Source organism: Phymastichus coffea, unplaced genomic scaffold, assembly GCF_024137745.1.
Source record: "Phymastichus coffea isolate CEN01 unplaced genomic scaffold, Cenicafe_Pcof_1.1 PCOF00253, whole genome shotgun sequence".
NCBI classification, from domain to species: Eukaryota; Metazoa; Arthropoda; class Insecta; order Hymenoptera; family Eulophidae; genus Phymastichus; species Phymastichus coffea.
In genome coordinates, this window is record NW_026707064.1 from 74,691 (window position 1) to 94,610 (window position 19,920).

The window sequence follows — 19,920 nt, forward strand, 5'->3', positions numbered from 1 at the left end:
TTTAGTAGCGTTACATGGCAGTCCTGTCGCGATGAATATACCTTTTACCAGAAACGTAGGAAGAATCGACGTGGGGCTAATTTGAACACGGCACACAGCACCGAGCCGCGAAAGCTCTCGGCGCGTTCTCGCGAACGACAGGTGAATTTATCGGTTATCCTTTCGATCGGTGTTCAAAGTAGCCCCTGCCTCGTGGAAAATCGGTGCGTATCGACCGAACGAAAATTGCGACGCGCACTCGATCGAACGAGCTCTGATTGCTTGTCCTTCTGAAATTGACGGCTGCCATCGAAAGTGCTCGCGATTCAATTGTAATGACCGAGCTCGTATACGCCTTGAAAAAATGTGCTGTCCTCCAGAAAGAAACACGCGAAGAAGTACGCGCGCGCGCGAAAGTAACGCGTTATTATTTATAATGTAAGAATAGCTACGCGTACGTGGATACACACACACACATCTATATGTATATATTTGGAAAGGAGTGTGCGAAGCTTGAAAAATATATAAGAGATAGAGGCAAGAGAAGAATGAATGCTAAGTTATTCGACGCGAAGAGGCTCTTTTCCACGCCAATAAATTACTATTAAATAGAAGAATCGTCGGGTAGGCCATTCGAGAGAGTAGAGTAATAAGGCTGCGCGAGCGCCTCAGTCCCAGTTGGCCGTACTCATTAGTTCTGGCACCAGATGCCACGGGAAATGGCGCGGCTTCTCCTCGTCGCTCGGCAATCCTGCGAAAGAGGGGCAGAGGCGTTCGTCAGTATCGCCGCGAATTTGTATGCCATTTTGAAAGCGCCGCCTTACCGAGCACGCTGCGTACGTTGCGAAGCGGTCTGCCCCGTCTGCTGCCCTGCACGCACATCATGCCGTACACGCGGATTCCGGGCACGCTGGCGTACGTCGGCTGGTCGTGGCTCATCGGGCCCTCTGCAAAGCAGAATATTAGAGCGGTCTTTCGACATTGCCTCAAAACGCCGTTGGCCGTTAACTTCTCGGAAGCCTGATTTCCAGTTCATTGTTAGCACGTACGTGGAAATGTACCGCGATTGCTGTCGTCGAGTGTAGCATTAAATTTACACTGCTATACGCCAATGATAGAGTCCGGGATGTGTTTCTTTGAAGCGGTCCCGGGCGGAGAAGGAGAATTCGAGTTTTTTTTCGTCGTTTCTTTTTCCTTTTCGTGCGCGTGCAACGTGTCTCGTGCACAGCGACATCGAGAAAGCTCCCAAGGATAATGTCTAAATTACTTCAATTACGGAATTGTAGCTTCTGTGCCGCGAGGATGCGGTTTTTGCGCGTGCTCGAGACGAGAAACCAGTGGGATTTTCTTTTTTACTTTTCTTCTTGCTGGCGATTCGATGATTGGCCAGGAGGAAAATTACGCTAGTCGCTTTTTCGATATTGTTAACAGCCTACTCGGAAATTCGGATCGCGGCGAGCGGCCGGGATATCTATCGGGCGTCCATCGCGAGCCGCGCGCGATCGTATACAGTCAGTTGCTTCGCTTCTGTGCTAATCGAAGCGAGCGATTCGCACAGTGCCGTCTCATTACTCGGCGGTAATGCAATTTGCAGTCGACTGCCTCGCGACGATCCGCAATCCCGTTGATTTTGCGATGCTCGAAGCTGCGTTATCGCGCGTTTAGTGGGGACTCGCGCGTTCAAATAAACAATCGTTCGCGCGCTACACAGTCCTTCGTGTAACTGAAAATCAATGACGCTCGCGGTTACATACGTGCCGGATTCTTTCCTTTATTCCTCGCAATTGCAATGCGTTTGCATTTGCGATGGGAAAATTCTCCCTCCCTCTCTCTCTCTCTCTATCTCTCTCTTTCTTATTTCCTGTTATACTGTTATATGTTGAATTGATTCCCGGCGCGCCGTGAAGATAATACACAGCACTTACAAGAGCACGAATGCAGAATACGAAATAAAGAAACACATTCCGCGAAAGAGAGAGAGGGAGAGAGAGAGAGAGAGAGAGAGAGAGAGAGAGAGAGAGAGAGAGAGAGGAAGGGAGGGAGGAATCAACGTTTCGAATGTAGAACATTTCTATTGTTTCTCTCTCTCTCCACGGAATGATAAAAATTCATAGCGCAATAAAAGCAGCGCGACGAAAAAAAAAGCAACAGCGAGCAATAATATTTCAACTATAAGGAATCTGAATTCTATGGATATTCCGAGAAAGATGCCAGCTTACAAACTGCGCTCGCGCGAAGGCAAGTATGATGAAAGAAAGTCAAGCGAGGTCTTTTGTCTTGCGCGAGAAAATGCGTTTATTTATAAAAATGAAGAAAAAATATAAAAGTAAAAATGAAAAAACAGTTAGCACGGCGCGGAGCGAAGAAAAGAGGCAGGAGCGACGATAAATATTACAAGTCTCTTCTCTGCTCTCGTCATCGTTGAAAAGATTAACCGCTAGGTCGACTCGGCGATAAAAGGTTGTCCGCAGCTCGGACGATTAATCCGCGCGCGTGTATCGTACAAAAGAGCAGCCGCGGCGCCCGTTGACCATTGAAGCCCGATTAACGGACGCATCCATCACAACACAGGAGCCGCGGACGCCGCAGCATGGCGCAACGGGGGGTGGGCTACCGTCGCGGAACGAACCGATTGCCGGCCAAATTGTTTGCCTCGAGAGAAGCGCAATTCACAGCCGAATCATTCGTGGCGCATTATTCATGCGGCGGCGCGCTTCGGTCCGCGACGATAATTCAGGAGCCAGGGGACGGCACACAAGTGGAGGGTAGGCGTAGCCTGGCAGCGTAACTCACCGAGAATGTTGGAGTCGGGGCATCGGCAGATGACAAGATAGTGCGACTTGCCGGTGCGCACGTTTTGCAGGGCGAGCAGCGACCAGTCCCTGGGCGTTCTGCACTCGCGCATCTCGGCCACGGGCTCGCACGTCTTCACCAGCGTCAGCGCCTGCGAGCAGAGGGCCAGCACGTGGCGGCCGTTAGCGCAGATCCAGCGATGGGCACGGCGCTTCCGCGTCTCGCCTCGTTAGGATCGCGAGGGGCCACGGGATCGCCGGCGAGCGCGGCGCCGAGGCCCCCGGCGCCTGTCCCTTCGTTCCCGCCCTTGCGATCCGCTCCCAGCGGGACGCACTCGACTCGAGGTGTCGCCGAGCTCGGTGCCGACGCGCAATCAGTGTTACCTCCGCCGCGTTATGCAGTTACGAGTGAGACGCGCTCCCGAGGTTCCTCGGCTGCACGTGCGCGTCAACTGCTTGCACGCTGCTCGTTCGCGGGGTTCTCTCGCTCTCGCTGAAAGTGAGTGAGCCACTTTGTCACTTTGTCGCTTTGCTTTCCCGCTGCCTCCTCTCGCTGGTCCTCTCGCGACGGAGAAAACACACGCACGCGATGCAGAAAGAGAGAGAGAGAGAGAGAGAGAGAGAGAGAGAGAGAGAGAGAGAGAGAGAGGGAGGGAGAGAGAGAGAATTTAGCATTGAATGCCAGGCAGCCTCCCTGCCTCTGCGTAGCGCGCAACACGGCCGCTCGATTTTCATACAAAGGCTTCTTCGTTACGTTACGTATATATAAATTGTTTTGACAATGCTCGCGGGGCGCTCGCGCGCAGTGGCAAAAATTGCCGCGAACAGAGCCGTCGACGACGCGCGCTCACTTCTTCTTGGTCGTATGCATAACGGGCGTTTTGTCGGTGATTGCAGCGAGCGTAGACGAGATATCGGCCTCATTTCGCTCGAGCGAGTGCTTCTCTCTCTCTCTCTCTCCCTCTCTCTCTCACGTTACCAGAGCTCTCCCAACCGGCGAACGGTACCCAACTCTGTGCGATATTATTATGCTGTATATCCGATTCGATCCCACGCCTCTCCCCATCGATGCATGCCAATGCGCCGCCGCTTATCAATTTATTGGCAGAGAGAGCAGCTTAACTGTATAACGAGAGAGAGAGAAAGAGAGAAAGAGACAAATTAGCCGACGCGCATCTTGCTCGTTAATCATCGCGACGGCGGCAGCGGCATGAAGATGTCACCCTGGCGACGAGAGGCGTCGGAGTTTGCCACCCCGAGTACGCGGCGTCGCGCGCGCCTTTGTTCGCCGACTCCTCGGCTTTACGCGAGACAAGCCCCGAGCTCGCATTCAAGCACACGAGCCCCATGAGCGTGATCGACACGGATAAGCCGCGCGGTATCGGCCGTCGATCAACGCCGCAGCTCGGCGGAGGAAAGAAGAGAGGCGAGGCCCCGCAATCGCGCGCGCATAAATTAGCGCGGTGTGTCGCGGCGCGCGCGAATCAAGATGCGCGCTCGGACGCTGCCCCTCGCCCCGGGCAGCGAGATGCATCTGGGCGCGCGCACCGCCGCCTCTTCGTCGGCGCTCGCGGGCGCGGGCGCGACCGGTCCATCGGTCACGCGCGTCGCCGCGCAACCGAAATCGAGCGGCGCTCGCGTTACCTTGGTCCTGGAGTCGGTGACGAGCTCGGTGGTGTGCAGGTCGTCGCTGTCCAGCGAGGCGCTGCAGGGGTCCCGGTATCTGCCGGGGCAGGCGCACAGCGGCTGGGTGAAGTTGAGCCTCACGTAGACGGCGTTGCAGACCTGCTGCACGGCGCACTCGGGCAGCAGGTAGATGTGCTGGTTGTGCGGGTAGTAGTGGTACTTGGTGGGCTTGGCTAGGGCGGCGCTCGCGCCCTCCGGCAGTCGGACTCCCGTCTGCAACGCCGGATCGATCCAATGAGAATTATATGTGTACTCGCGCCTACGACTGTATGTTTGTGTGTGTACGTGTTGGACGTGGACAACCGTTAGGACGATTGCTTTATAGCCGGCTGGCCGTTGCCGTTGATGCAACTTTTCTGTCCCGTGGGAATTTAGAGGTCGCCGTGGAGCCGGCGTACATGGTAATTGGATCGTGTGCGTGAGCTTGCGAAAGAGATTCGCCGGGCAAAGGTTGCGGCGCCGTAGCGCGATCGTTCAAGTCTCCTCGGCGCGGAAAATAAAAGTGTCGTCGCGAAGCTCCAATCGAGCATTTACCGGTTTCCCGCAAGGTAGTCGAGATGGAAGGAAATCAAGCTCGGAATAGCATTGACCTAGATATGGAGGAAAGATGCGCACGCGAGTAGCGATCGAGTGGAGCAATGATGATCGCACGTACGATATTGAATTGACGAAGCGGAGACGAATAAAATAAATAGACACTGGAATCGTTATTTTAATAACGCACGAACGCAGCGCCGGCGATAAGAGTAATGTAGGCAACGAAAATTGCAAAGCCGAGGCAGAGAGACATAATTCAAGGCCCGTAGCTTTCTCCCTCACGTAGCCGGGGAATAATAATATCCTCTGGTGCACATGTACACACAAGGATTCTCCCGAGGAGAGCTTCCGGGTCGATCCGATTTCCTTGCTACTCCTCGCAATTTGCATTAGCATTCCTCCAAGCTAGCAGCAGCAGCGCAGAGAGAGAAAGAGAGAGAGAGAGAGAGAGAGAGAGAGAGAAAGAGAGAACTGCTCGTCCTTATTCACTTTCGGTGTTGGTGAACCCGGCGCGCGACTCGCTCACCGTAGCCAAGTGCGAGGACACGTGCCGATCGTGCGTGCGCCGACGGGGCTAGGGTTGACGCGCGTACGCCGCGATTTCGAAACCTCGGGAGGCTCAGCCGCAGAAGCGCGCCTAGTCGCGTTGCCAATCAAGACAATTTAATTTACGTGGAATTCCACGTTGTCCGTTCCGTGGACTGCGCGGAAGCTGTTAGCGCGATGCGCGCGAAGCCCTCGGAAGATTGGACTTATGTCCGCGGCTGCTCGTTGTGATTTACATTCGATTAAGTGCCCACCACTAGACTAAATGCCGTTTCCTCTTCGAGCCCGAAATTTCATGCCTTCGCGAATGCAGCTCCTTTCGAGCGCTAGCCATTCAAAAAAATGTGTCTCTGCTAAAGTGCTGCGATAATTCGGAAAAAGAAATCGTGACCGTAACCTAATAAAAGCAAGAATTACACGTTATAATTGAAATACTAAATCGATAAAAGCTAGCGGTAACGTCTCCCCAAGCCAATAACTCGTAACCCATAATAGTAAAAACTCGTATAACGCCGATAAAAGAGGAAAAGAGAGACGGAATTCCCTTGGCAAGAAGCACTTTAATCGCTTCGCTAAATCTCTCTCTTTCTTTCTCTTGTCGCTCATAAAACCCACCGTACTAATTGTTCTCGCGCCTCGCGCGACGACGGCAAATCAAAGCGCGAGTCGTCCCGACAAATCCCATGGGCAATGACACGCGCGCGCTTTTTCCCGCTAGCAGTCGCGGCGAAAGTGAACGCGCGTCGTTGTCTACCTCTTCTGATCTGCGCGCGGCGACTCTCTCACGACCTTGGCAATTACGCGCTGCGCTCGAGATTTATGAATTTCGAAAAGCGTCGACGCTTAATTAAGCGACTCGCGGTCCGGTAGAGACGCTTCTTTTGACGCGCACTCACAGAGGGTCATTACTAGCGTCGAGGAAACGAGCGTCGTTTATATATGAGACTGTAGATATCTTAAGCGCGCGCGCGCGCGTTCAACTTCGAGCCCCATTCGAAACGTTGACGCGCGTCTGCAAATTGGTGCGCCCGTAATGAGTTTCGTAACGAGAAAGGCGCGCGTCTCCGAGCGAAACTCCAAGAATCGAAGTTCCCGAATCGAGCGCGAGACTTTGGCTTTCCCGCGCGCATAAATCTCGGCGCGGTCGCGCGTTAATTATCGCGCTGACGCCCTCGACGCGGTCGCGCGTCCACACGGGCGCGTAGACATTCATAATTCATCGAAGGCAGCCCTCCCCGCGACACCCACCTCGTTTCTTCCTCTTTTGTTCCAGGACGGCGCGCCGCGTCGTGCGAAGCGAGACCTTGAAAACCAGAGTAAGGCCCATTGTTGCACGCTGCCGTATTTTTTCTTTCCCACGTTTGTCGCGGGCAACTTTCTCTCCGCGCGCCCGCGCGCGAATTAATCGGCGCGCGACCTCTTCTCCCGTCGGCTTTGTCGCGACGAGAGACGACAACGGCCCGCGTCGCCTCTCGGACGTCCGCCAGACGCGACTGAGTCGAAATTCGGTCGATCGAAGCGGATCGTCGCGAGGTCAATTAGCCTGGCGCTGTCGAATAGCGGAGGAGCGCGTGATAAGTGTGCTTCGTTGCGCATACAATCAGAGCGCTAATTAGCTCCGCGCTTCTTCAATGTTTCCGCGATTGTAGGTCGTCGATCAATTTTTCTCTCGCGCCCCCCCCCCCCCCCCCCCCCGCGAGCGACCGTCGCGAATAATGGATGTAGGCAGACGGAGATAGTCGTGTGCGTGGGTGCCGGTGCAGGCAAAATTTGCGTATTATCGTGCAACCGGTGGAGGAATGGGGGGGGGGGGGGAGACAGTCGTTCCTTTGTTCGTCGGAGAAGCGCCCAAGATGGACACGTGGGTGAGGAGAGCGGAATTTTATCGCGATCGCACATAGAAGCCCATCGGCCGTATACTCTTTCCCGACGATTATCCCCGGGGAATTACCGTTTAGACGTATTGAATGGTTTGCTGCCTTAAGCGGCGCACAGGTGTAAATTAGCATGCGTTTAGCGGCGGAGATGATGCTTCCTCCTCGCATCGCGCGGCCACCGCGGCCGAGTACCGACAGATCTCGCGCTGCGCATGTCAGCGCGCAAATCTGACTTTCGCATTCCCAATATCGCGCACTTTCAATTAACCGAATCCATGTACTTGAGCGCAATTTCGTATACGCTGCGCGGAACTGTTTCTCGAACGGTTTCAGCGAGTGGAAGGCTAACGTTTGAAAACGCTCACGCGAGCGTGTACGACACGCGAAATTATAATGTGATGGAATGCAAATAATAAAGAAAAATCGTTGTTTCCTTCGAAAAGAGAGGAAAAAAACAAGGAGGCTCACAAGAAAATTATAAGCGCCAGAGAATGTGGATGGTTCGTTAGCACTTCCCGTTCGCAAATCAAAGGTTTTTATAAGCAGCACGGTATACATGTTTGGAGCTCTCTCTCTCTCTCTCTCTCTCTCTCTCTCTCCTCTCTCTCTCTCTCTCCTCTCTCTCTCTCTCTCTCTCTCTCTCTCTCTCGCTACCTTTTAACAAGGTTTTATACGTCAATGCTCGCGCGAGCGAAGCGCTTGTTCGATAGGTATATGCTTCGATCTTTTTTTCGCTGATGCGGAAGCGAAGCGTCTTCTTGGGGCCTTTCATAGCAATTAAGCTATTTCCTCGCGAGAGAGTCGATCGGTTAATTGCCAGCCGTACAATCTTTTTCAATTTGACGGATAATAACGGCGCGCTACGGGAGGAAAAAAGAGGAGCGCGATTGTTTTGTAATTGTTTTTTTTTCCGCTCGTGAGAATTCTCAAAGTCACGACTTTCGAGGACGCAAATGCAACTGATTTATTCATTTGATTGCTAGCACAAAAAGTTGGTCTGCGCGCATCAAGCAACACTACGACAGACGAATAGAAAAAACGCTGAGCAATGTATCCGACAAGGTGTGGGTCGCTTATGAATTGGCTGCTGAAAGAAATTCTTTTCTTCTGGGTGGGCCGCGCCACGAAAATGAATTACAGTGCAAGTTTGCGCCGTCTTGTTGAAAAATCATTGCCCCGTTCGTGACTACGTTTTTCTTTTCTTCTCTTTGATCGGCGTGTTTTGCGTTGCGATGATAAAAGGAACTCGATCGCGGTAAAAAATACAATAATAATGATAATGATAATAAAATGGAGCAGGTCAAACCGCAGGTCGCTTCGTATTGCCGGTGTTTATTTGTCCAGCCGCATTTTCATAATATCTCCGCGCATCCGCGTCGCTCGGCAATTGGCCTCGGCAATTAACGGGGCACGCGCGACTCGCGATCAACGACGAACGTCGATTAGCACGACGAGCGCGAGCGCGGCTCGGCCTTGCCCTCTTCCCCGAGCCGCGCGTACTCGTTGCCGATGACGGAAGTCCGCGGCGCGACCGCAGCCCCGGTCGCTTCCTCGAGATGCCGAGTTCGATGAGAAAGCCGAGATTGGAGCGCCGCAGCGCCACTGGCCTATTTGTCGCGCGTCGGCGGCGCGTATGCGCGAGCATATCGTCGATTTGTATTGCTGCTGGGCTATAGTGGCCCATGGAAACGACGGAATTTGGTCGGCAAGCGGCGTCTGGCTCGTACCTCGAGCCCGACGCGCAGCTACACGAAGGGCCGTAAAATCATAGCCGCGCCGATTAAACGTTTTTTTGCAGGCCGATTTTGAAAAACGCAACAGCTTTACCTTCGCTCTGCCATTTTTCATGTCTCGTTGATTACACGTAGCGGCCCAGTGCGTACGCCTGTACCTACACGCCGCCAATCTATTTTTCCGTTGGCGATTAAATATCGTCCGACCGCTTATCTATGAGCACGCGTAAAAAGATGTTATATGGCGTCTAGACCTAATCTCGCGGCCAAACATTATTATTAGCTGGTGTTCTGTTTTACTTGTTTTTTTCTTGCTTGCTTTTCCTTCGGCAGCGGGCAACATTTACAGCCGAACGATCGTTCAATGAATCATCCGCGGCATTTTTCGCGTCACGTAAATTGAGCGTACGCGCGCGCGCGCGCGCGCGCTTGATTGACTTTACGCGGCGCGCGCGTGATGTACGAGGTCGATTAGCGTCGCGCGGTCCGCAGCAGCTTTTATCTCGCGAGCGCCGTTATGCAAAGCTTGACCCTTTTACGAGGCGCGAAAAAGTCCAACCAGCGCTAGACACTCGTGACGAGGGGCATTTAGCTTGTCAATCAGCAAATCCTGGAAGCGCGAAAATTTGCGCGCCGTGCAATTTGTCAGTGGGGAGAGCGAGAGGAGCGTGCACGGCTCGTTTACATGAAAATCGCAAGTGGGCCGCCGACATCCGTCATCCAGATTTCCATCTATACGCGCGCACCGTTATATACTCGCTTCGTCATATCTCTCGCGACTTCGAGTCTGCGACTGCATGCGCATGCAGGTGTCCCTGATTAAAACGTACCGATACATATTGCAGAAAGAAGACGAAGAAGAGGAGGAAGGCCCGTTAGTCACTTTCGGCGTGTGGCTCTCTTGATCGCGTGTGCGCGAGCCGGAGAAAGAGCCCCGCCGGGAAAAACTCGTTAGAGCTGCCTTAGCCGTACGAAATCGACTCTGACACGCGATAACCCGAGCGCGGGTCGGCACGAGGATGCCGCTCGAAGGAATGCGAGCCGCGCGGCTATTTCGCTCGCTGCCGAGACAACTCGCCTATCTCGCTCGGCGCGCGCGCCTCACTTTTTTATCAAGCTCGCACTCTGAATGTTCTCGCGGCGACGTACCTTCCCGGCAGCAGCCTAACGGTGCGAGGTTTTTTCTTGCGCTGATAATGAATTTGAAAATTTTCGAAAAAGCCGGAAAATAAAAAGAAAGAAACGACACAACGCCGCGTGGTAACTTTAACGACAAGCGAGAAAAATAATAAAGAGCAGAGTGTTTACCGGGCAGCAATGGAGATGCGCGACTTTTATGACAGCGGCTGTCTCGCGAGGCAAGTAGGTGCTGAAAAAACGTGGTCGCGAAACGAGATACTAAAAGGCGCTCCGTGCTCTCGTTCGAGGCAAGTGGAAAAAAGAAATCGCCGAAAAAAAGGAAGAGGAGAAAAAAGGCACGCGCGCGCGCGCGCGCGCACACAGCCACGGCAAAGAGGAAGGAATTCCCATCACGTTTTTCGCGAGAGTCGGTATTCCGCGGCGAGAGAAGGACGGCGCACAAAGGGGGTCACAAAGCTATCGCGCGGCCGATTTATCCTCGGGGTCATAACGCGAGGCGCGCGAGGCTAGCTCGGTCGGCGCGATGCTTTCTCCTCTCGCGGCCGGGAAAGCGCGCTCCCTCGCAGTTTACAACGCCGCAATGATCCTCGCGCGGACGCGACGAGGACGGCGACGATCGAGCGCGCCGCTGCCGTTGCCGCGAGCGAGCGGGCCCCGGAGGTGGCGGTCGGTCCACTTCCGTCCCGTCGCGACGCCCCATTGTTCGGCGCCATCGATTCGCGGCCTCTCGCGAGAGGGGCCCGGCTGCTGTCGCGCCGCCGCGGAAGACGCGCCGCGATTACCTCGGCCGACAAATTGAGAGCTCGCTGGCGCGCGGCACGAGATTGAAAAACTAATGAAATCCTGGAACAAGCTCGCCTCGGCTGCGCGCTCATCGCGGAAATTGCGCGCCGTATCGTTCATTAATTAAAGCGCCGAGAGGGATATTAATGCTTCCCCTCGGCTGCCGAGTACATTAAATCCGATTCGTCAGGCGAGCTTATGAAAGTGGCGCGCGCACGCGCGATCCGAGCCGAGTCTCGCGGCAGGCGTCGTAAATCCGAATAAATAGTATAATTCCCGGTGTAACAACGAGCCCCGCGCGCGCTCGATCGCTCGCGACGACGCGCAGCGCGAGCCGGGGATCGAACGACCGCGCGCGGTAGCCTCTTAAAGGAGAGCGCACGAGTATAAATTTCACTGCGAGCCTGGCGAGCGAGCGAGCTAACGATCCCTCTTTTGCTTTTATCGCGCCAATTATATCATCGGCGCGCGAGTGTGCAACAGCTGTCGTCCTTCGCTGCTCCAGTTTCTCCCTCGAGCGCGCGAGCGACATCTTCCTCTCCGCTGCGGCGAGCTGCTTTCGATCGGGCGCGGCCCCCTCGCGCTCCGCGTAATATTCACGAGGAGACTCGGTCGCGCTGCAATAATCGCGCCGAGAGCACCAATCTCGCGCGACTGCGCCAAAGAAATAGCTTCCGGTCATCAGGCGCCAGCGGCCTAGAAATAAAAACAGAGAGCGAGAGAGAGAGAGAGAGGATCGGCTGCAAGCACAGCAGCGGCGGTAGCAGCAGCAGCGCGCACCTCATTACGAGTTGAAGCCCGGCACCGGCGCGCCTTACGCGCTTAAAACTGCAGCGCGCTCGGAGTTCGAAACGCCGCGCGCTTTTAAAGACGGACTCGGTTGCCGGACTACTCGCCGCGCGATAATGACTTTTATAGGCGGCGCGCAAGGGGGTAATTCCAGGCTGTGCTCGCGCTGCAATTTTCTCGCCTTCTTCGCAACGAGCATTAGCGCAGCGCCCTTAGACGCGGCAGCGGCTAATTTGTCCCTTTCGATCCAAGTCCCGCAAGATTACCTCGCGGGAAAAATGCGAGCGCGAATCTCTTAATGCAGGCGATAAAAAGCGCGCGTAGCGTGAGAGTGGGGGGGGGGGGGGGCAATCGAAGCGACTGGCTCGGCCGATTCCCAAAGAGCTCGTCTCCATCATCCGCTATCCCTTCACGCTCCACCGATCGAGGCGACTCCCCGCCAAGCGCTCTCCTCGTCAAATTGAAAGCCTTAAGAGATAGAAGAAAGACACACCCTCTCCTCGCTCGTGTAATCGTTCTCGAGAACAAGAGAATGCAATCGCGCGCGAGAAGCAAGAAGGGGAAGGTCTCTTACCTCGCTGGCGCTGGTGTAATTGGTAGTGAGTTTGATTTGCGGTCGGATCTTGCCGGTCGACTCGCGGGTCTCCTTGGCGGAAGTGGTCGAGGGCGTGCTCGCCGCCGTCGTGCTGAACCTCGTGGTGCTCTTGACTCGCGGCTCGATCGACACTGCCGGCGGCGGCGTGCTCGACGCCAGACTCGCCGTCGACGAGCTCAGACTCGGCGTGGTCGCCGACGACGTCGCGTTCGCCGCCGCCGCCGCCGCCACCGCCGCTCCTGCCGCTGCAGACGACGACGACGGCGACGAGCCCAGCGACTTGGTCGTCGAGGTCGACGGTGACGAGGCCGTGGTCGTGCCTGCGCTGCCGGCGCTCGTCGCCGACTTCTTGGTGGTCAAGCTCGTGGTGCTGCTACTGCTGCTGCTGCTGCTGCTGCTGCTGCTGCCGCCGCCGCCGCCGCCGCCGCCGCCGCCAACGACGACTCCTTGGCTCGGCGACGCGGCCGACGAGGACGTGACTGCAGCCGAGCAATAGCAGCCGAGGAGCAGCAGGACCAGCAGCGGGGAGCGCGACATGCCGAGAGCCGTTCCGCCTCTCAGCGTTTCGCTACCTGCCAACACGCAAATAAAGATCGCACACTGCGATTACATATCTCAAGGAGCGTGCAAGCGCTGTGCATGTCAAACGACGACCCCCTTTTATTTGCTGCCAAACGTCTGGTCGTGCGCTACTCTCTCGCGTCGACGTTGTGTTTCGCACGACGTTCACGATTCCAGCGGAATAGCGAAGCAGCGGGCGCCTCCGCTTTTGTCTTCTCGCGCGCTCCGAGAAAGGAACACGCCGTTGATTTGGCGTCGACTCGAGACGTGGAGCGTCTCGCCATCAAGGCAAACGTCGACTCTTCGCCAAATATCCTCGAGCGCGAGTGTGAGAATGAAAAAATTGAGAAAGAGAAAGAGAGAGAGAGAGAGAACGCACGGCGGAAGGTGACGACTAGTCGTGTAAGCGCGATCCGTGAAACGAGAGTAACAGAGACACTACGCCAGATAGACGTACTTGCAACGAATGCGTGGCACTTGACAAACGGTTCTTTTCACGGAAGACACGCGTATTGCCGACGACGATGAAGATGAATTTCTCGTGCGAGCGAAGCGACATATTCATTTCATCGTTGGCCTCTGATCTTTGGCCGCCAGCGGCGCGCGTGATACGGATAGGATAATGGGAAGGAGGGAGGACTGTCTTTTCGTTCCGCCGTCGAGCGAATCGCGCGCAGAAGAACGTTTGGCGTAAGAAGACGCAACGAGATCACCGGCGATAATCGAATAATTCGACACGTCGCTGGATCGATTGGCGATCGCAGATCGAGGGGAACAAATTCGAGAGCGAGGCGTCGTTAACGGCACGCGCAGAGCAGGGGTTCTAGCGTACCAACAAGATCAGCATGTTAGTAGCACGAGATCCCGTATGCGCGCGTAAAGTGCCGCCTCATTATTTATTTTTTTTTCTTTCTCGCCGCGCACACCGAATTTCGTAACCCGTGGGGCTCGCGAACGCCGATAGCGAGAGCGCGCCGCGCTCGTTCCCATTGAACTTCGCGGCTATCGAGATGCATGCGCGCGCTGGATGCGCCGTTTTAAGGTTTAGGTCAAGAGTGTTTACTCGAGAGAGTTTTCTTTTCGAGACGAAGCGCGCGCACTCGAGCCGAGCTCTGGAGGCGCTCGAGAAGAAGAAACGAAATCGATCGATATAAACGCGCGAACGAAAGTCCATTTTCTACTATTCCCGATTCGCGAGCACAGTTACGAAGGTTCAGAGTTCGGCGCGCGGAGATCGTGATGTACGACAAACTACCGTGGAAGCCAACAACTTCTCTCTCTCTCTCTTTCTCTCTGAGATATCGCCCGGCGCGCGCATAATCCGCCTGTATCGCGTGAATTAGCCACGCGAAGCTGATGATCCCTGGTGGCACACGAGCGTCATTATCCTGTCGGGCAGCGAGCCGCAAGCAGTGGTCGCGCGCGAGTTTGTAGGTCAGCAGCGTCCGATCCCGCTCGCGTCAGGCGCAGCCGCGCATCATCCTCTCGCGTGCGTGTCGCGCGCGACGACGTTCGATACGCGGCACCGCCGCCTCGCTGATCCTTGGCCATCCTGCGACCGCCCACGCGAGGTACCGTTTGGCGCGCGCTGGCCGCGTTACGTCACACGGCTCCGGCGCGCTCTCCTTCCGCAGGCTGGTTTTTCGTAGGCCGAGGCCGCAAGCGCGATGCAAATCGAGGATGAGGCGAGGTGGCTGCTCGCGACCCCGTTCTCGCGCCGGAGAAAATCTCTGCCGCGGACGCTATCCGGTTGCCGCGATATCGAGGCCCTCGCCTCCTCTCGCCGAGCCGCCTCGTTAATAGTCACGCGACCGCGAGCTCTGGCTGCGGATTCCGCGCGTGCGCCGCGCGATGATTAATCGGGACGAGGCTGCGTGCTCGAGCAACTGTGTGCGCGGCACGCGTCGCGACTGCGCGCCGACTGCGAGCCTGGATGGACAATTCGAGCGCGGGCTGAGAGCCGTCGATGAAAGTTGTCGAGGACTCTTGGCTAGACGAAAAGAAGAAAAGCACTCGGGAAGACGCTGCGCGCGCGAGGAGGAGACCTAAATCCGAAGCGGAGCGTCGTGTCTTTGCGGATGCCTGGGATGCGGATTATCGGACATCTCCCTCTCTCTCGCTCTCTCGACGGCCTGCTTTTCACGGTGTCGCTGGCGACTTTCGGCGTACGGATCGCTAACGGGTCGTCGAGCGCCCCCGTGGAAATGACACATTGCCCGCGCGCCCGAAAAGAACAATGCGAACGTCCGCGAATTAATTGCCCGTAGTGGTAGAGCCCTTAACGGGACACCAAAGACCATTCGGCCTTTCGGACGAGATCGAGACGATATAATACACGTGACGCTGGCTGCTCGCTGCGCATGTCACTTGCCCGAGCTCGCCATTTATCTCTCTTTCTCTCTCTCTCTCTCTCTCTTTCCCTCCCCATGGCCGCATAAAAATCAATCCTCTGTGTCTGGCTTTTTATCTCCCAGCCATGCTAACCTGGCTAATTATCGGCTCGGTTTCTTTTGTTGAAACCGCAAGTCCTTCTCTTTTTTTGCGATCGGGCCTCCGATACACTTTGCCGTGGCGAAAAAAAAATTAATACGGTCAGAAGGGAAAATGGGTTGCGAGAGAGATTACAATGCGCAACTTTTTTCCGCCTCGAGCTTGTTCTTCTTTTTTCGAGAGAGAGATAAAGAGAGATGAAAGGTCCCTTTGTTAAGCTTTTGAATGGGCCGATTTAGGATATTGCTATCTGCTGGTAGATGACTCTAAGCCGTGCGCTTGATAAAAGTTTATCTTATATCCCTTTGTTGCGCTGAATTTTCCATGCGGAATAGTCATCGAGTTCAGTCGCCGAACGAAAGTCACCGAGAAAAGGAGACGCGCGGGCGAAGCCTCGGCTACATTGTTTACACCTCTGCCTCGGCGCGGCCATCTCGCCGTCTGCGCACCGGCAGCCGACGATGAGAAAGGGAGAAACGTCGGCTCGGTAGCCACTATAACAGCCCATATGGGCGGCGCTCATGACGCGTATCGCGTTACCGCTCATTAGCTCGTACGTCATTAAACGGCGCGTGTGCGCGCAGCGCGCTCAAACGCATCAATGAGGTTATCGTATCGATGAGGTTTTACAGCGTACCGTCGAGCCTCGCGTCGTCGTGATTTTCCGCGAGCCGCGGGAAACGAATCGCTCCGCGACGTCCCCCGTGACGAGCAATCAGTCGCCGGGAGAGTGAACTTTGGAGGAGGAACGGCGCGAAGGCGCGTAACGCATCTCGCGCCGGCAATTAAGCAATACAATTATCCGCGAGTCAAATAAATCTCTCGCGGTCAGTCGCGAGTCCGGTGCACGAGCGGAGAATGCTGCTTTAGCATGCAGATATTTTAATGAAACAACGGCGGCGGCCGCGGGAAAACTCTGCTCCGCCTCGGATTAGCATAATCGGGCAAAAAGGCCTTTGGCCGCCGGGGCGCGCGAGCACTTTATTAGCGGATGCCCGTAAAGCGCGAAATTAGATCGAGACAATTAATTTGGCGCAGGAAGCGCCGCGCGGAGACAAATGGGAAATCTCTCGGCCGGGTGCCGTAAACGCCGAGTGATTTACAGCTCGGCAGCGTGCAGCTTGGCTTTTTTCCCCTCCTAAAGCGGCCCTCGCATCTCGATCGTCGTCACACTTCATTCGTCACCGGGGAGCCGCGCCGCGCCGCTTTTTGTCTCTCGCGAGGACGAGACGGATCTCCGTGGTCGCTTGGCCTGCTCGGCGCGACTTTTCGCGTGTGCGTGCGCGCGCGCCCGCGCGCCCGCGAGGCACTGTCTCGCCGCGGGCAACAACAAATTGTAGGCACTCTTCCGCGGAATGTTTATTATCCGCCGGATCGTAATTGTAAGGGGAAACAGAAGCGCGTCCGCATCGATAGTTCCGGCATGCGAGCGGCAATCTAATACGGATATTTCGTTTTTCCGAGGCTTTTCCCGTCGGGCGCCTTCGAATATCGCCGAACGGCGACGCCGACGGCCGGTCCGTCCGAGTGGACGCACGCGAGCGAGCGAAAAGCCCTAGATTGTTTGGTTCGCTGCAAACTACTGTTAGGATGACGTTATATGAAGAATCGCGTGCGCAGGCGCGGGAGAAGGCGAGGGAAGGGCAAATTGAATATATTATCTCGAGTGCTTATGGCATGCGTAAAGAGTGTGCGTGGAGCGCGCTCTCTCAGAAAAATCCCCTTGTCCTATTTACCATCTTGTAAAGGCCTAATCAGATGGGGATAACGTTCTCACAGCCGGCGCTCGCCTCTAACTGGCATTACAATTTTTAATTGTTCGCGCGCCTGCTCTATCTCCGCTCCAACTTGGCGCAGCGAGATAACCGCTTCTCTGCATTAATCCAATTAAAAGGAAGAGGGGAAAAAATCGCTGCTCGAGACAAGTCCGATCTCGGCGTTTTGGCGAGCGGGAAGTGCAGAGCGCCGTTCGCTCGGCTCTGGCAAAAACTCCGACCGCGAACAACGAAGAGCGAAGTTTCGAGCGGAGCTTGCGACGAAAAAATCCTGCTTCAGCCGAGTTATCAGCCCGCTGGCAAAAAAGAATGCCGGCAGCGCGCGAGCGTTTTTCAGATCCATACGTCGTGTAACGAGGGAGCGAGTCTTGGTCGTAACTCCGGCGGGCGAGAACCGTAATGTAAATTGACCAGAAATTAAGAAAGCGCTGAAAAATCGAGAGCCCGCCGCGCCCATTAAAACGGTATCGTCGGTCTCGCCAAAAAGGAGAAAAGGCAAAAAACCAGACGAATAACGACGACAACGATAAATAAAGAATTAACCTGCATGAAACCACAGAAACGACCTTGAGCGTTGCAGTGCTGCGCGGGATAGGAGCGTAAGCACACTTGTTCGGCGACGAGAGAAAAAAACCAACGAAACTGAAAACACAAACCGAACACAACTGGCGCTCGAGTACGACTGGTGCTCGGAGCCGAGATGGGCCCCGCTACTATGAAGCAGCGGCCCCGCTAGTCCCACTTTGACTCCCGCGAGTCGCTAGCCAAAGCGCACCAGCCACTAGCCAATCCCCGCCGCATGCGCTTGCCACCGAGACTCCTCGTATATATACAACCGTTGCGGGCAACGCGCGCCTCGCTCGCTCGCTCGCTCGCTCTCCTCGTCGCTCCTCCGAGGCGGCGGAGAGCTTTCGGTGCTCGCGCGGCTTTTTGCCAGCGCCTGCTTTCCGCGAAAAGCCTCGCCGGGGGGAAAAAAAAAAACGAGAATCCTCGAGATTTTCCAATATTCGCGATCGATTGCCGTGGACGGCGGTAGCGGCGGCAAAAAAAAGGCCGGCCGCGCTCCGGCGGAGCGGCAGAACGACTCAGTCCGCCCCCTCGGACAGCGTCGAGTTTACACAAAGCAGCAGCGCTGCGCCGGCATTCCCCGCGCGAGGGTTTAACGTATCATCAGCCGAGCATTAAAGGAGAGCGGCGTTCTTACCGGGAGCGCAGCCTCCCGTTGCCGTCGTTGTTTTTTCTGCCGGCCGTTCTCGGGAGGCGGCGGTGGGGGAGAGGGGGGGGGGGGCGTCAGGGAAGCGAGGCGGCCGATCGGCGCGGGCGGTTTTGGTCGCGCGCGCGCCCAGGCCGACGATCCGCGCGGCGTCGCGGCTCCCGAGGAGCAGCAGGCGCTGACTGCGTCGTTTGCCAACGCGAGGCGACGCCGCTAATGACAGGAGGCCCGGCTCGCGGGCGTCTCTTCGTTTTCGCGCCGCGAGACCGCGAGGCCGCTCGGTCCGCCCTTTCGACGGCCCTCGAAGCGCAATCAGCGCTGCGATCGATCATCGCCGCGCTCCAGCCGACTGAAAGGCTTTCTTTGCTCGAGCAGCTGGTCGACGACATTGAGAAGCCTTTTTTCGGCGACGCCCGGCTTTTCACCGACAATGCCTTTCTCGGAGCTGCGCCACGCAACCAATCCATTAATTTGAGGAAATGTGATTTTCATACGACAAGCGTGAGGCCTTTGAGGAAGAAAATAAAGGCCCGTTTGCTGCGAGTGGAATACAAACCGGAGTTGCTTTATTCTCTTTGACAAGGCCGTAAATATTTCCCACGTTTGGAAAATGGAAACTCGTGCGGAAGAAAATGCCGTTTGAGGATGGGAAGGTGGCTCGCGACGCTAGTAATAATAGTCCGGGAAGTCGATTGACCGCGAGAGTGCGATATTAAGATTCCTAGCGACGAGTTAACACCTCGGGCACTATGTGTAAAAAGAAGTATCACCGCGAGTAACGGCTTTCGCGATAAAACTATATATTACGCTATGGTTATAAAAGTAATATGTGGTCCACTTTGTAAAACTGGCGGCGCGATGATCGTCTAGACGCGCGTCGCGCTAATCGATCGGGACGCGCGCCGCTCGCTTTCCCGTTCTCGCGGGGCGACAGCCTGCGCGCGGATCCGTTCAATATTTATTAGGATCTAATGGGGCAACGAGCGCGGGAGATACTCCTCGGCCTCGATTCCTCCCACGCGGCCCCGCGGACCCAACGCAAAAATCGCGCTTTTGCTCGCTTTATTCGCCGGTCGCTAACTGTTCATCCGCGCAGGCGGCGACGAGCGCCGTCGGCTCAATGAGAGCGAGACCGCTGAATTTTCGCAGCTCGACGGAACGTTCTCACGTGCGCCCCGTGCTCACCCAGCGGAAAACCATCGCGAAATTTCTCGGCGCCGCCGCGCCTTCACCCGGGCAGCCGGCTGCCTTTCATCGACGCCCCATTGATTGACAGCTATATTGCCGCGAGCCTTGTTTGCCTGAATGTTTCATGCGGCGCGCTATCCCGGAGCGATTCAGCGATTCAGATTCGAAACGAAAAAAAAAAAGAACGAGAAAAAAAAATGAGCTTTGTCGGCCGCCGGGGCTTTTCGCGGGGAATG

At 55.7% G+C, this 19,920-nt stretch overlaps 1 protein-coding gene across 1 annotated transcript; it reads right to left on the reverse strand.

Annotated features, from left to right (window-relative positions):
* Positions 1 to 18: 18 nt before the first annotated feature.
* Positions 19 to 17,920, reverse strand: LOC131674539 (mucin-5AC). Its single transcript, XM_058953282.1, has 6 exons — positions 17,827 to 17,920; positions 12,437 to 13,029; positions 4,416 to 4,670; positions 2,773 to 2,923; positions 804 to 926; positions 19 to 730 (listed from the first exon to the last, which is right to left on the reverse strand). Exons 2-6 carry the CDS (start codon positions 12,992 to 12,994, stop codon positions 648 to 650), a joined length of 1,170 nt encoding a protein of 389 aa, XP_058809265.1. The 5' UTR covers positions 12,995 to 13,029; positions 17,827 to 17,920; the 3' UTR covers positions 19 to 647.
* Positions 17,921 to 19,920: the final 2,000 nt, after the last annotated feature.

Bases quoted from the DNA above. Each gene is read 5' to 3' on its own strand.
- LOC131674539 (XM_058953282.1), bottom strand. From the start codon at position 12,994: ATGTCGCGCTCCCCGCTGCTGGTCCTGCTGCTCCTCGGCTGCTATTGC. The intron at 2,924-4,415 runs GTAACGCGAGCG...CTCTGCTCGCAG, and splicing joins TCACCGACTCCAGGACCAAG to GCGCTGACGCTGGTGAAGAC. The intron at 731-803 runs GTAAGGCGGCGC...CCTCTTTCGCAG, and splicing joins CAACGTACGCAGCGTGCTCG to GATTGCCGAGCGACGAGGAG.